Consider the following 12,764-nt stretch of genomic DNA (forward strand, 5'->3'; position numbering starts at 1 on the left):
AATACCATAGGATAACAGTCTCTCCTAAATTTATAAACAGCCTACTTTAAATTAGAATTTATATAAGATACAAGAATTATATTTAAACTACTGATGATTGATTTCTTTTCAATTTCACAATACTGAATCCAGAAACTGTAATAAAAAAGAAAACTTCTATTTATTTTACATGTGAGTAAAAATACTTGAGTTTATTGTCATTGCTTCCAGGTTGTGTAATTCAAGAGAAAGATATGAAGCAATATGTCCTGCTTTTTTTTTTTTCCTGTAAAATCTAGGGAAAGAAATGTCAGTTGTAATTCAAGGTTTAAAGTATCTGTCTAACCAACTACAAATTCAGGCAGTTTCTAAAAAATTTAATAAACCCAGGTCTTTAATCTGTCACAAAGGCAATGCCAAGTTTTGGCAAAATTGCAAACCCTGAGATGGACAAAATAAAATAAAATGTGCCTCCAGGAGCTTTGTTGTAGGTCTTCAATGAACTGACTAAAGCATCTGAGGGTTTTCTCAGCTGTTCTTGGCTCAGCAGGATGGAGATAAAAGCAGCAGGTGGACAGTAGAAGGTGGATAGATAGTGTCAGAAAGAATGAAGAGTAGCACTAGTTTATTGCAAAAAAGAAAAAAAGTCTTTGTTACTAGAAATGAGATAGATATGGAACCAAGGGCTCTAGAACTAATAGCTAAGTTAGTATACGTACAAATACACTCCATGCCCTCGCGTGCATGCCAGTGTTTGCAGCCGTCACACTTCTGCCCTGTAGCTCCTGGTCGGCACGTGCAGAACCCTGTGACAGGGTCACAGGGCACAGGCAGCGAGCCATAGGGGTCACACTCACATTCTTGGCAGGAGCCTCCAGGGCTGCTTGGGCTGCCAGTATAGCCAGGGGCACACCTAGATGCAGACAGTGACAGACAACACAAAGGAGATCAATAAAATGTCTGTTAAGTTGTTGCTGTGTGTGTTTCAAGTGAAAAACAAAACAAAACACAACAAAACAACCCAAACTGATCTTAAGACTCTATGGGTCAAGAATCAACAAACTATCCTTCTAAAAATCCAATAGTAAATATTTTAGACATTGCAGGCCAAAAGGTCATATCAAAACCTGGCCTTAAGAAGTTAAGTTTTCAAACTCTTTTTGGTTGATAGAAATAAAAACTTAATGATAATAAGAATGGAGTAAAATTATTTTATAATGATAATCTACTAATGAGAAAGTGATTAATGAGAGAATGGAATGATTTTTGAGGTATCAAATTTATGTAATGGGTGTTCAAATTTAGCCCATCCTATCATCAAATCCATTGTAAATGGTTGCCTAAAACAACCATTCTCAGGTTGAGTGACAAGAAGAATCAGGAAATGGTTCAAATTGGGAAGAACCATAGTTTTTCCACCACTACTTTAGATAATAAACTAAAAAAACCCCTCATTTTTAGGTAGAGATGGATAGGGGTCTCCCCTGGTAGTCTAAGTTAAGTCTCAGGGCTACCACCACAAAGGCTCTCTGTGATGGCTTGATCCTCAGCAAGGGAACTAAAACACATGGCACAGCAGACCTCTCTTTTCTCCCGCTGCTCCCCTCAGCCATGTATTTCAGTAGATCCGCCTGTTCTGATCCCCACTCTGTCTCTGGTGAATCTTCCCACCCCCTGCACCTCTGGCCTACATCCCAGTTCTTCTATGCAAAATAAATGAAATAAATAACAATCTTGCAAAAATGGAATGATTCTAAAAAAAAAATAAAGTAGAGGTGAATGAAATTTTACACTAACTTTGGGATTTGCCCAAACTCAAGCATTTTAGAGATCAAAATGACCAAATAATGCAAGCCATCCATTTTACTAATGAGCAAAAAGGAGGTAAGTGACAATAAATGATTTAAATTTTCTGTTTAATTCTAATGGTCTTTCCTTTTACCACATAGTCCTTAAGATGAATTTTCCATTGTGTAACTGTGAAAGTGGTTAATACCACACAAGTAAAATACATAACACAATTTGAGATACAAAGAGAATCCAATTCATTGAACCTAAAATAAAATCCATTCACCAACTCTTCTAACCATCCACATATCTATTCACTTAAGTGTGTACCACTAAGGGTTGTATTACTGGAAATTTGGTAAATTTATAAGATGCCAGCAGAACCACATGGTCAAGTTTGACCAGGACAGTCCCATATAACCTGTTGTCCTGGCTTAATTACTAAAAATGCTTCCTGTCTCCCATTAGAGTATGCTGGATTGGACAACAAACAATATCTATGGTAGACTAAATGCAACCAACACTTGGGATTTTTGTTCAAGAGGCAAGTGTGGGATCTCACTGGTGGAGCAAGGGGTTAAGCACCGCACTATGAAGAAATCTGCAGCCTCTGCAGCACAAGTTTGATCCCCAGCCAGCCAGGGAGCAACCCACATGGTGAAGCAGACCTCTCCTGTCTTGCCTGCTGCTCCCCTCAGCAGTGTGTTTCAGTCAGTCTGCCTGTTCTGTTGTCCACTCTGTTTCTGGTGAGTCCTCTCACCCCCCACACCTCTGGCCTATACGCCAGCTCTTGTATGCATAAATAAATAAATCTTTAGAAAAAAAAAAGAGGTAAGTGTGGGAGAAAGTTGAAAGACTTTAGGTGGTGGAAATCAAAAGTTTAGACTATGTTTGGTGGCTGGGAATTGTGGACATTTGTATGGTTGATTGCGCAAGTTAATTCATCCTGTATTAGCAAAGACAAAGCAACAAGAAAATGATCTGTAACAAAAAGATTCATTTGCAGTTTTAATTGTTATTTTATTTCCATTTTAGTATTAGAAATGCATATCAATATAATTTAAATAAATACACTTAAATGGCTTCTTTAACATTTTATGTGAAATAATTCCATTTCAAACTAGTTCAGATTGAATAAATCCTCAAATGCTTTATTATAAGCATATGGAAGATAAAGTATGGGAGAGGGGCTTCTATATTACAGTTATACTTGATATTTTAGCAGTTTTAGATCTGAGCTGATGAGTTTAGGCAGGTCATAAGGTGATTTAAATGATTTAAGAAGTTCTCAGAAGTAGAACAAATTTATTTGGAAGGTTACAATAAAAATTTAACCAAGACCTTCAGTTTAATTTGGCTGAATAAAAGTAATTTTTCAGGGAAATATAACCTGATCATTTATATGTTAGAGATGATGAATGTAAAGCTATAACAACATTTGAGAATGGCAAAACAAATCAAGTCATTCCTATTTGATAGTGTATGGCTGCTCATCTATATGCTATATGAACTGTCAACTTGATTGAATTGATTAAACATTAATGGATATGAAAAAAGTAAATTTTCTGTAATCATTCTGCCTTAAGACAATAATTGTCATTTCATGGTACCCTTCCAGACCTTTTTGTGTACATGCTTTTGTAGATAGTGATAATTTCAATTTATAAATGTAGCTACATTATAATTTTTTTTTTAAATTCTTTTGGTGTACAAGGATGTTTTTAGTTGTCATCCTACTGGTATTTACAAGGGCATGGAATGAATACAGCCTAATCATGGATACCAAAGACATACCCCCCCATGTATATATTAAGCAAATGGATACATTTTGCATTTGTATTGCTTTGAGTTATTTAATTGTAAATTTTGTTGGCATGGAAATGATGAATCCACCACTATATAGTGCATTGAGAGTTACCACACACAGAATTATTTGTAAATATACTTTGTAAATTCATGAAAACTGTATTGTAATTTACAAAACATAAGTCACTTACTTATTGCATTTATTAATATAGCTATTACTGATAATGTCAAAAGAAGATCCTCAAGGTGATGATGATAAATTAATATTGGTTTATATTTGCAAAGAGATTAATCATTTAAGAAAGGACCCCTAAAAGAATCCAGCAAAGGAGTGGGGAGATGGGCAGGGGATTGAAAAGTAAAGATACACGAAATGGTATGATTCCAGGTGATCCAGTCTGGGACTGATTCCATGGAAAACTGTGAGGTATAAAAACATCACAAAATTTATCCTGCTTTGGTGCAAAAGAACTAGACTTTGTACTTCCATACTAATTAGTCATTGACTATGGACCACCAAAAGAAGGTGGGCACATTCTCAGGCTTCATTGCCCCCCTATGTGACAGGAGGCTTCCACATAGGTGCAAAGCACCAAGAGCACCCCTATACACTTGATCTTCACAATTTTAGTGTAAAGTAGGTAAGGCATCAGCATTCTGATTTATCAGTGAGTAAAACAGGAACCATAGGCAAGTTTGTGGATCTTTATAAAACTTTAATGTTACTATGCTAAAATTATCATGTGTGTATAATGTTAACATTAATTTTTTTCTGTTATCTTAGAGATGATCCCTACAATATACTAAAGGTGGTAATGATAAACTTGAGAATCCAGGATATTGATCTTACAGAAAATATGGAAAGAAGATGCTAATTACAACCATAATGGATAATTAGTCTGCAATTGTGCTCTTTCATTTACCATCTGTATTACTTTAGTATTTAATTTAAACACTCAATAAATGCATTATCATATATACTATAAAATATATGGAGAGAAAAAGCATTCCAATAATATAGTTGCCTCATAAAAATAAATGAATAAAAATTGTTTTATTGTGTGGGTTGCTCAATTAAAGATACTCAATATTATTTATATTCTGAATAAAATATACACTAGTTGCTACAAAATGACAGTGCTCAGAACAGTGGCATGCATACAGTCTAGTTGATATTTCCAGTGAATTAAAATTAGAATTATGTGTGGCCAGTTTTTTATTTATTGGTAGTGACTGATAAGATTTTGAAAATTGAGTTGACCTATTTGTTCTAAAATTATATTACTTCATTTATGCATATATGTATGTATATATAAATTAGATAATTATCAAATAATTTAGAATTGGAGAAAATCTAAATATAAGCTGGCAACAATTTTTTGGAGAAAGCCTAAAGACATAAAAATTCTAGTGAAAGCGTATCATTTAAACTACTACAGAATGCGAAAATAAGGAGCACTTCTTCATTACGACCCTTTAGTCTATGATCGCTATGTATCATGATTGCTCATACCTTTCACAATACTGGCCTTCGTATCCTCGTGGACAAGCAGTGCAGCGATAATCATCAAGACCTTCCATGACACAAGAAGGGCTGAAACTGAAGCAGAAAAAAACAAGATCATTTGTTTTATAAAAGTAGGTAATTCTATTTATTATCCAGATGGCTGGAACTTACATTTAGGTGATCATAAATACCATATCTATAGCCATTTATAGTTCCTATTTCAGAGCAGGACATCACAACAAAATAATACCAATAGTAGTCATCAAATAAATATGATTAGTTTTTGATGAATTAACAATGTGTGACATTGAACACATTAAAATTTTAGAATTTCAATAGGTATGTGACAACCATGAAAATATTAAACAGCCAATAAAAGTGTCCTATTTGTCATTAGTTAAACGAAAAACACTCATGCAATCTTGTCTGATAGTAGAATTAGAATTATCCAATATCTTTCAAGTTAGAAAGACGCATAAGAACCATATTTTTTTGCTGAAAACCCAGCTCAAATTGCCATTGACACTTCAACACATAAAGTGTGAATAAATGTTTTACTTAAAATAAAAAAGCACCGTTCTAGTTTATATCTGAATTTCAAAATACATTGTTCCTTCAAACCCCAAGTAATATGATTTAGTGTGAGGAAAGAAGGGAAAGCTTTCTACATGAAAATTAATAAGATTTGTTGACCATTTTATTATATTCCTTATAGGTAGGTCTTCTGTAACCTAGAAACACTAATTTTCACGACAACACTGGAAACACTAGTAACCCATACTCAGTCAGTGTTGCTCTAGGACTTCTAATCACCTTATTCTAAGAAACTAAACTCTATTAACTAAACTGTATTAATGTGTGGCTTTTGCCTCTCTCAAAAGTAAGCAGTGCTGCTTTCTCAAGGGATAAAACTGTGTGGTATATTGGAAACTTATGAAGAAAAACAAGTATCTTTATTGCAAAATGATAATGCAGCAATTGTCATTTTGCTTTTGACTGGTCCACTTAGCCAATAGATTTGACAAAGCAAAAGCATGTAGACCAAAGCTACAACTCTTATTGGTCAAGTACCATATGATCCAGCAATTCCACTCCTAGGTACTGACACAGCGAGAACAAAAATACTAATTCAAAAGAAAACCTGAACTCCTATGTTTATAGGAGCACCATTTACAATAACCAAGATATGGAAACAACCTAAATGTCCCAGAACAGATGAGTGGATTAAGAAGATATGGTATATGTACGCAATGGAACACTACTCAGCTATTGAAAAAGATAAACTCATGCCATTTGTGGCAACATGGATGGAGCTGGAAGGGATTATTCTAAGCAAAGTAAGTCAGAAAGATAAAGATAAACACTGGATGGCTTTACTTCTGTGTGGAATCTAGAGAAACCAAACTAAGGATGAGATGAAGATAAACTCTAAGACTGAGCCTTCAAAGCTGACCTTAGATCTGAGCTACTCAGGAGGGCAGGGGAGAGAGGAGAGCATGATGGAGTGTGGTGGAGGACTGTGGGCACTTTAGTGGTGGGAAAACTATGGTAACAGCACCTGCGGGGAGGAATCCTATATAGTAAAAAGATAAACACACCATTAAAAAAAGATCCCATTTTAACTGTCTGCGAATGTATTAAATCAATAGTACATAAGTGAGTAATAAACCCTAACCTTCACAAAATATGTGAATAAATTGATCTACTCACAAACTCATTATCCAACAAATTTATTTTTTGTCTTCACAAAAATAGACCCATGAACACATAATTGACACATTTTGGCAAGCTTTTAGCTTTTTAATTTAAAGCTTGATGCTGAGTGCATCTGTACATATACACAAGTACTTGGAAACAGATTTTAGACATTTTAAGTGAAACTCTAGAGAGTCAACATAACCAAATTACATTCCTTTATAGCAAAATACTGTCTCAATTACTATAGAGTAGTATGGTAGGAGAATTCCTTGAATAGTTGATAGAAACTTTTTTAAATTATGATATTACATTAGATGATACTTTTATATCACATAAAAGGGCTTATGATGGAAGGAGTAGAAATCACATCTTTGTTGAAATTCAAGCTTATTCTTTCTGCTTACAACAGTCTCTCTGCTTTTGATTCTCATATTGTGTGTAGGACCACTCAGACACCCTTGTGCTTTTCTCTTGGTGGACATCTTTTACATTAGGGTTGTGAAGTCCAAATTCATTTCAACAGAATTTCTAAGATTTACAATGTCTGCTATAGCTTGGTCATGCCCGCGGATGGTGTGGAGATGAACTGGCTTCCTGGATACCATCCCCTTCTAGTTTTTTGTTTTGTTTTGTTTTTTGTGCCTAGTTCACAGGCTGTTCGTTTTCAGTCTCCTTTGCTGGATATACCACATGTCTGCAACCTCTTAATGACCTCACAATTCAATCCTCAAATTTCTCCTATCCTGTCTGTCCTGTCCTCCCTCCCCTAAATAATCTAATTCAGTCATAAAGGATTTAAATATCTTATCTATCCTAGGAGATGTAAAACCGAGTTCCATGTTTCTGAAAATACCACTGATCTTTCTGTAACTTTCCCCATCTCAGTCAACAGCCATCCTGTGCTTTCATTTGCTCTGCCAACACCCTCAGAGCCAGTTTTGTCTGTCTTTTTCAGACACCCCTCCTATATTCTTTCTGTGAAAGCTACTAATGTTACCATCACTAACATGATTGTATTTTTCTGTTTCAAGTCACTCACCCTGGGAAGATTTTCAGCCTTCAGTATGTTTAGTTACTGCAGCTTCTTGCCTCCATCTCTTGTCACTCTTCTCCCATTCACTCCTGCTTTCTGCCAAACATGGACCAGGCACTCAGCCTGTCCCCAGGCCAACATGCTTGCTTTTTTGCTATAATTTATTGGCTCTTCATCCAGATAGCCATGTGACTCTCTCCATTACTTCACTCAAGGCTGCACAAATCTCATCCATTTCTGAAGATCTTCACTAACCACCCTTTCTAAAATGGTAGTCCATTTACTCTAAATTCTCTAAGGCTCTTCTTTTTTTTCCCGGTAGTACTTTTACTGTCTAATATTATAGTGCATATCTGCTTGTATTTTCAGCTTTATTGAAGTATAATTGGCACATAAAAATGTAATAAATTTAAAGTATACATGTGATTGGATAAATTTTGTGAAAAGACTGCCAATATCTATTCAATTAACACATCTATAAATTCATTCTTAAATATATTTTTTCCTTTGTAGAGTACACAAGTTCCACTCTCTTAGCAAGTCCCAATTATACTGTAGAGTATTCTCTACTGTGGTCATCATGTTGTATATTAGGTCTTCAGATCTTATTCAAATTGAAAGTTTGTATTCTTTTATCAGACTCAATGGATATCCACTATAGTCAGTTCCTGGCAATATCCATTCTATTCTCAGTTACTATGAGTTCAGTGTTTTAATGCTTAGATTCTACATATAAGTGAAACTCCAATGTCTTTATTTGTCTACATCTGGCAAAAATTACTGAGCACTTTAGAAAAGAGTAAGAAACTTAAACTAGGCATCACTGTAGAAGGGAAGAAAGGACACTGGGTTTGGAAAGGTTGTAAAATTGCAGAGGGTTTCTAATTCTCTGTTAAATATCTGACCTTTCCTTGTGTGGGCAGAGGAGAACCCCAGCAGGTATGTGAGCCAGACTACACTGTCACAATGGTTAACATTTGTTCATACTTGTTTTGGTAAGTGAGATTGGAAACTTGAATATGTGGAAGTGAGTTAGTAATCACTCACAATTGATCACAGTCTCAGTGACTGCACAGGTTGAAGCCACTGAAGAGAGAGTATCTAAGTCTCCTCTACCTATACTCAGTATCTAATTTTATATCTCCAGAAGGGACTCATTTCTTCACCCTAGCTGACTTCTTTGCTTTGCATTTATTTAATCCTTTCTTCTCACCTTATATGGGTCTTTGCTTTGTTAATTAGTCAAATATGTTCCAAAGTTTAGATGATGGGTCAAGAAATCAAGTTCTATGTTATGACTATTCTTTTTTCTGTACATTTTACTTTAATTCATTTTTCATTAAAATAATATTTCATTTTGTCTCTCATAGAAGTTTCAGGCGTGCATCATAAAAATCCACATGGGAGCCTCCCTGGTGGTGCAAGTGGTTAAGATGCAGCACTATGAAGCTATCCACAGTCACTGAAGCATGAGTTTGATCCCTGACCTGGGAGGTGACCCACATGGCATAGCAGACCTCTCCTGACTCACCTGGGGCTCCCTTCAGCAGTGTATGTTGTTACATTTGCCTGTTCTGCTCCCCACTCTGTCTCTGGTGAATCCTCTCGTCCCCCTCATTCTCTGGGGGGATCTTATATGCATAAATAAATCTTTTTAAAAAAATCAATGTTTGCATACTACATTAAGTTCTCCCCTACTGCAAGAAAACAATATTGAATAAAAGTTATGGTATATGATATATATCCAAGTATTTACACACACAAGTTTTTTGTTTCCTTTTGTTTTTTTGTACTAGGTCATGATTTAAAGAAATAATCCTTAATGTGGTTGCAATCAATAAAACTTGAAAGTCCTTTAATTTGGTATTTTGATTCTAACAGGGCTTTTTACATTAAAAAAATGCTTAAATTATACAAATCATACAAAATCATACAAAAAATGAAAACATGCTTTTTTTTGATCCTGCTATTTAATAAAGCAGTGCTCTTATTTTACATTCTTCAATTTATTAAAGCTATAGATGCACACTCTTGTGTCCTGAAGTCAGCTTCCACTGCTGACTGCCAAAACTGCCCTGTGAATTAGCACCACTAGTGTTCAGTGTCCCTTGGAGAGCAACCTTCTGTGCTCTTCCATGGTGGCTCATCCCCCTCCTGGTCTCCAGTCAGAGCTCTCCCTTCTCTGGCTTCCTTGCATGTCTTGGCCAGACTTCTTTCTCCTCTGGCTCTCCTAATGTCACTAGTCCTGACTTTCCTTTTTTCTAAGTGCTCCCTTGTGTAACATTACCCTGGGAAATCCTCTCCAACTTTAATTCATTGATTAACATATCTCTTCCTTCCAATTTTCAGATTTCTGTTTCCTGCAGCTATTTGCATATTTCCATTCAGACAGGACCTTCACATCACTTTTAACTTATTTGAAACATAAATTGTCTTTCTTCTCCAGCAGTTCTCTCCATGTTTCCCTATTTCAGTTAATGGTACTACCATTTTTGAAGTCAGTCTGGCTTAAATCCTCTGGTTACAAATCCTGCCTGGTCCTCACCCCTAGTATCTAACTAGTTATCAATTCTGACGAACTGTATTCCAAATTCTCCAAGTTCTTTCATCTCTATTATTGCTACTAGGTTCCAATTATCTTTTGTCTTAACTAGTGCAATAACTTCTGAATCAGTCTCTGCATTTTTCTTCTTTGTGTGTTTCAAATGGTTACATTCAATTCTCGTAATAGTCTTTCTAAAATGTGACTGATCAAATTAACCTTTTTAAAAAAATAAAAACTAGTAGTGTTTCCTCATTACATAGAAAATTATATACCAAGTTATTAGGCAGCATTCAAGGCTTCCATTCTGCTTTTAATTGTCATCGACAATTATGAAATTCTATTTGAGCTACATCCTCTAAATTCTCTTATCAGTTCTTAAATACTATATTCACCAGTAAAAATCCTTCAATCCAGTGTTTAAAATTTGTTGTAAATACAACTACTTTTAATATTTATGAAGCTTCCAAAATCAAGAGTGGTACTTTGTACCTTCGAATTCCCTCTCTCTCTTAATATATATATATATATATATATATATATATATATATATCTCTTCTCTTGAGACCCACTTTTTATTGTGAGCCTCTTCAAAATGTTATATTTTTCTTTTATATCTTCTGTAGCTTTAGTTATGGCTCACCCAACAAGACTTTATCAATTTCTGAATTTGTCTAATGGTACACATTTTAGAAAATAAGACAATAAATAACATTTTCTTGTTTAAATCTGATCATCAGAGGAAGATTAGGTAAATGAAAATGAAAATACTATTTTTCATATGCCTACAACTTGGTGCTTTTGAATGAAGAAAAAGATGGCTTTTATCCTCATTAATATCCCACTGCCTAATAACTTTATACTTGATACTATACAAAAAAACCTGTGATTCTGTTCAACCAAAAAGAGGAGTTTGCGGAGCAAAGGGAGACAATTTACCTTAAAAAGTGTCGCAGAGTATAGAAAACCCAAAATGTAAAACAAAAACTGGAATGGCACAGATGGAAGCATATCATCTGAAAAGACTTGTGGTTCTTCTGTACTCATGAGAAGGTGTTCAGGATTCTAATTCTGAACAAATTGCCATACAGTCATTTCAAAAGCAAGTTCTTAGAGGAAAAAATGTTCTACCATGTAGAAATTGAAGTCTATAAATCACTTAGCAGAAACGTAAATGAAAACACCTAGGGGTTTTCATCAATATATAAACCAATGTAGAAGGTTCCGACAGCACTGAAATAAAATATTCCGGCTTTTGTTTTCCCTCGTGGCTGTTTCCATGGTACCAACTCAGACCATCTTAACAGAAAGGGGCTGTGATTCAGGAGATATGTATTTTGGAGTAACAATAAGTCACTGTGCTTAAATTGCATTCTTTTTCAATTATTTTCTTGATAAATCTTTACCAATTTGAATTAAAAACACAAAATGAATGGAAGCAGCCACAAAAGTGATATAATATGCACCCAAACATCCTTCATAGCTAAATTTATGAGAATGCTCTGCAAACATCACCATTATGAAAATTTAGAAAAGCCTGCGTATTTGTACATGTATCAATTTCACATACATATCTTATGTTAATATTAGTATTTACATTGTAATTAATAAATATTATTTACTTGGGACAGGGTTTTAAAGGTAAAATGAACCATAGAGTATTGATCTGCTCAGTTTTGTTAAGCTTTTACATTGTTTAAAAAAAATTCCATGTTAAATGGAGATCTTGTCTACAAGGGAAATAGAGCCAGATTATAGAAAGTCCATGTGCTACACAGATGGTGTTACTGACTGGGAAATATGGTAATATTTCTCAATCTTACTTGTTGCTGGAAGAAATCAGAGGACAAGCACATTGCTGACAGTCAGTTGGCAATCCCTTGACAATTCCATAGTATCCGAGAGAACATCGTTCACAGAAGTCACCAGTAGTGTGATGCTGACAATCCTGTGATGGAAAAGGAGAGTTTGTTTTTAATTTAATAGGAGCTAGAACACAACATATTACAGAGTTCCCCATCTATGAGTGGGTGAGCTCCTGTGAACACACACATACAACCATACCTACACACACACAACCATACATACACACACACACACACCCCCATTGACACAGAACACAGTCCCTGATATATTTTTAAAGAATGTCTTTCATTTGAGAAACTAACACTATGCTTTTGTCGCTATACCATCAATAAGAATTTTTTTTAAAAAAGATTTATTTATTTATTTATACAAGAACCAGGCCACAGGCCAGATGCGAGGGAGGGTGAGAGGATTCACCAGAGACAGAGCAGGGAGCAGAACAGGCAGACTGAAGAAATACACTGTTGAGGGGATTAGCGGGTGAGACAGGAGAGGTCTGCCACGTCTTGTGGGACCCTCACCGGCCGGCCAGGATCGAACCGATG

General features: G+C 35.2%; 1 protein-coding gene across 2 annotated transcripts in view; it reads right to left on the reverse strand.

The window, feature by feature from the left end:
- Window positions 1–12,764, reverse strand: part of LAMA2 (laminin subunit alpha 2) — a gene marked incomplete at both ends in the record, with an annotated part of 514,626 nt that overhangs the window by 131,764 nt on the left and 370,098 nt on the right. For both annotated transcript variants that reach the window (XM_084228925.1, XM_084228924.1), the window contains 3 exons: window positions 699–892; window positions 5,087–5,173; window positions 12,177–12,301. In XM_084228925.1, the coding sequence (XP_084085051.1) occupies window positions 699–892; window positions 5,087–5,173; window positions 12,177–12,301 (406 nt within the window). The remainder of the gene's footprint in view (window positions 1–698; window positions 893–5,086; window positions 5,174–12,176; window positions 12,302–12,764) is intronic.

The sequence above is a fragment of the Talpa europaea genome, assembly GCF_964194135.1.
Source record: "Talpa europaea genome assembly, chromosome: 2".
In the NCBI taxonomy this organism is placed as follows: Eukaryota; Metazoa; Chordata; class Mammalia; order Eulipotyphla; family Talpidae; genus Talpa; species Talpa europaea.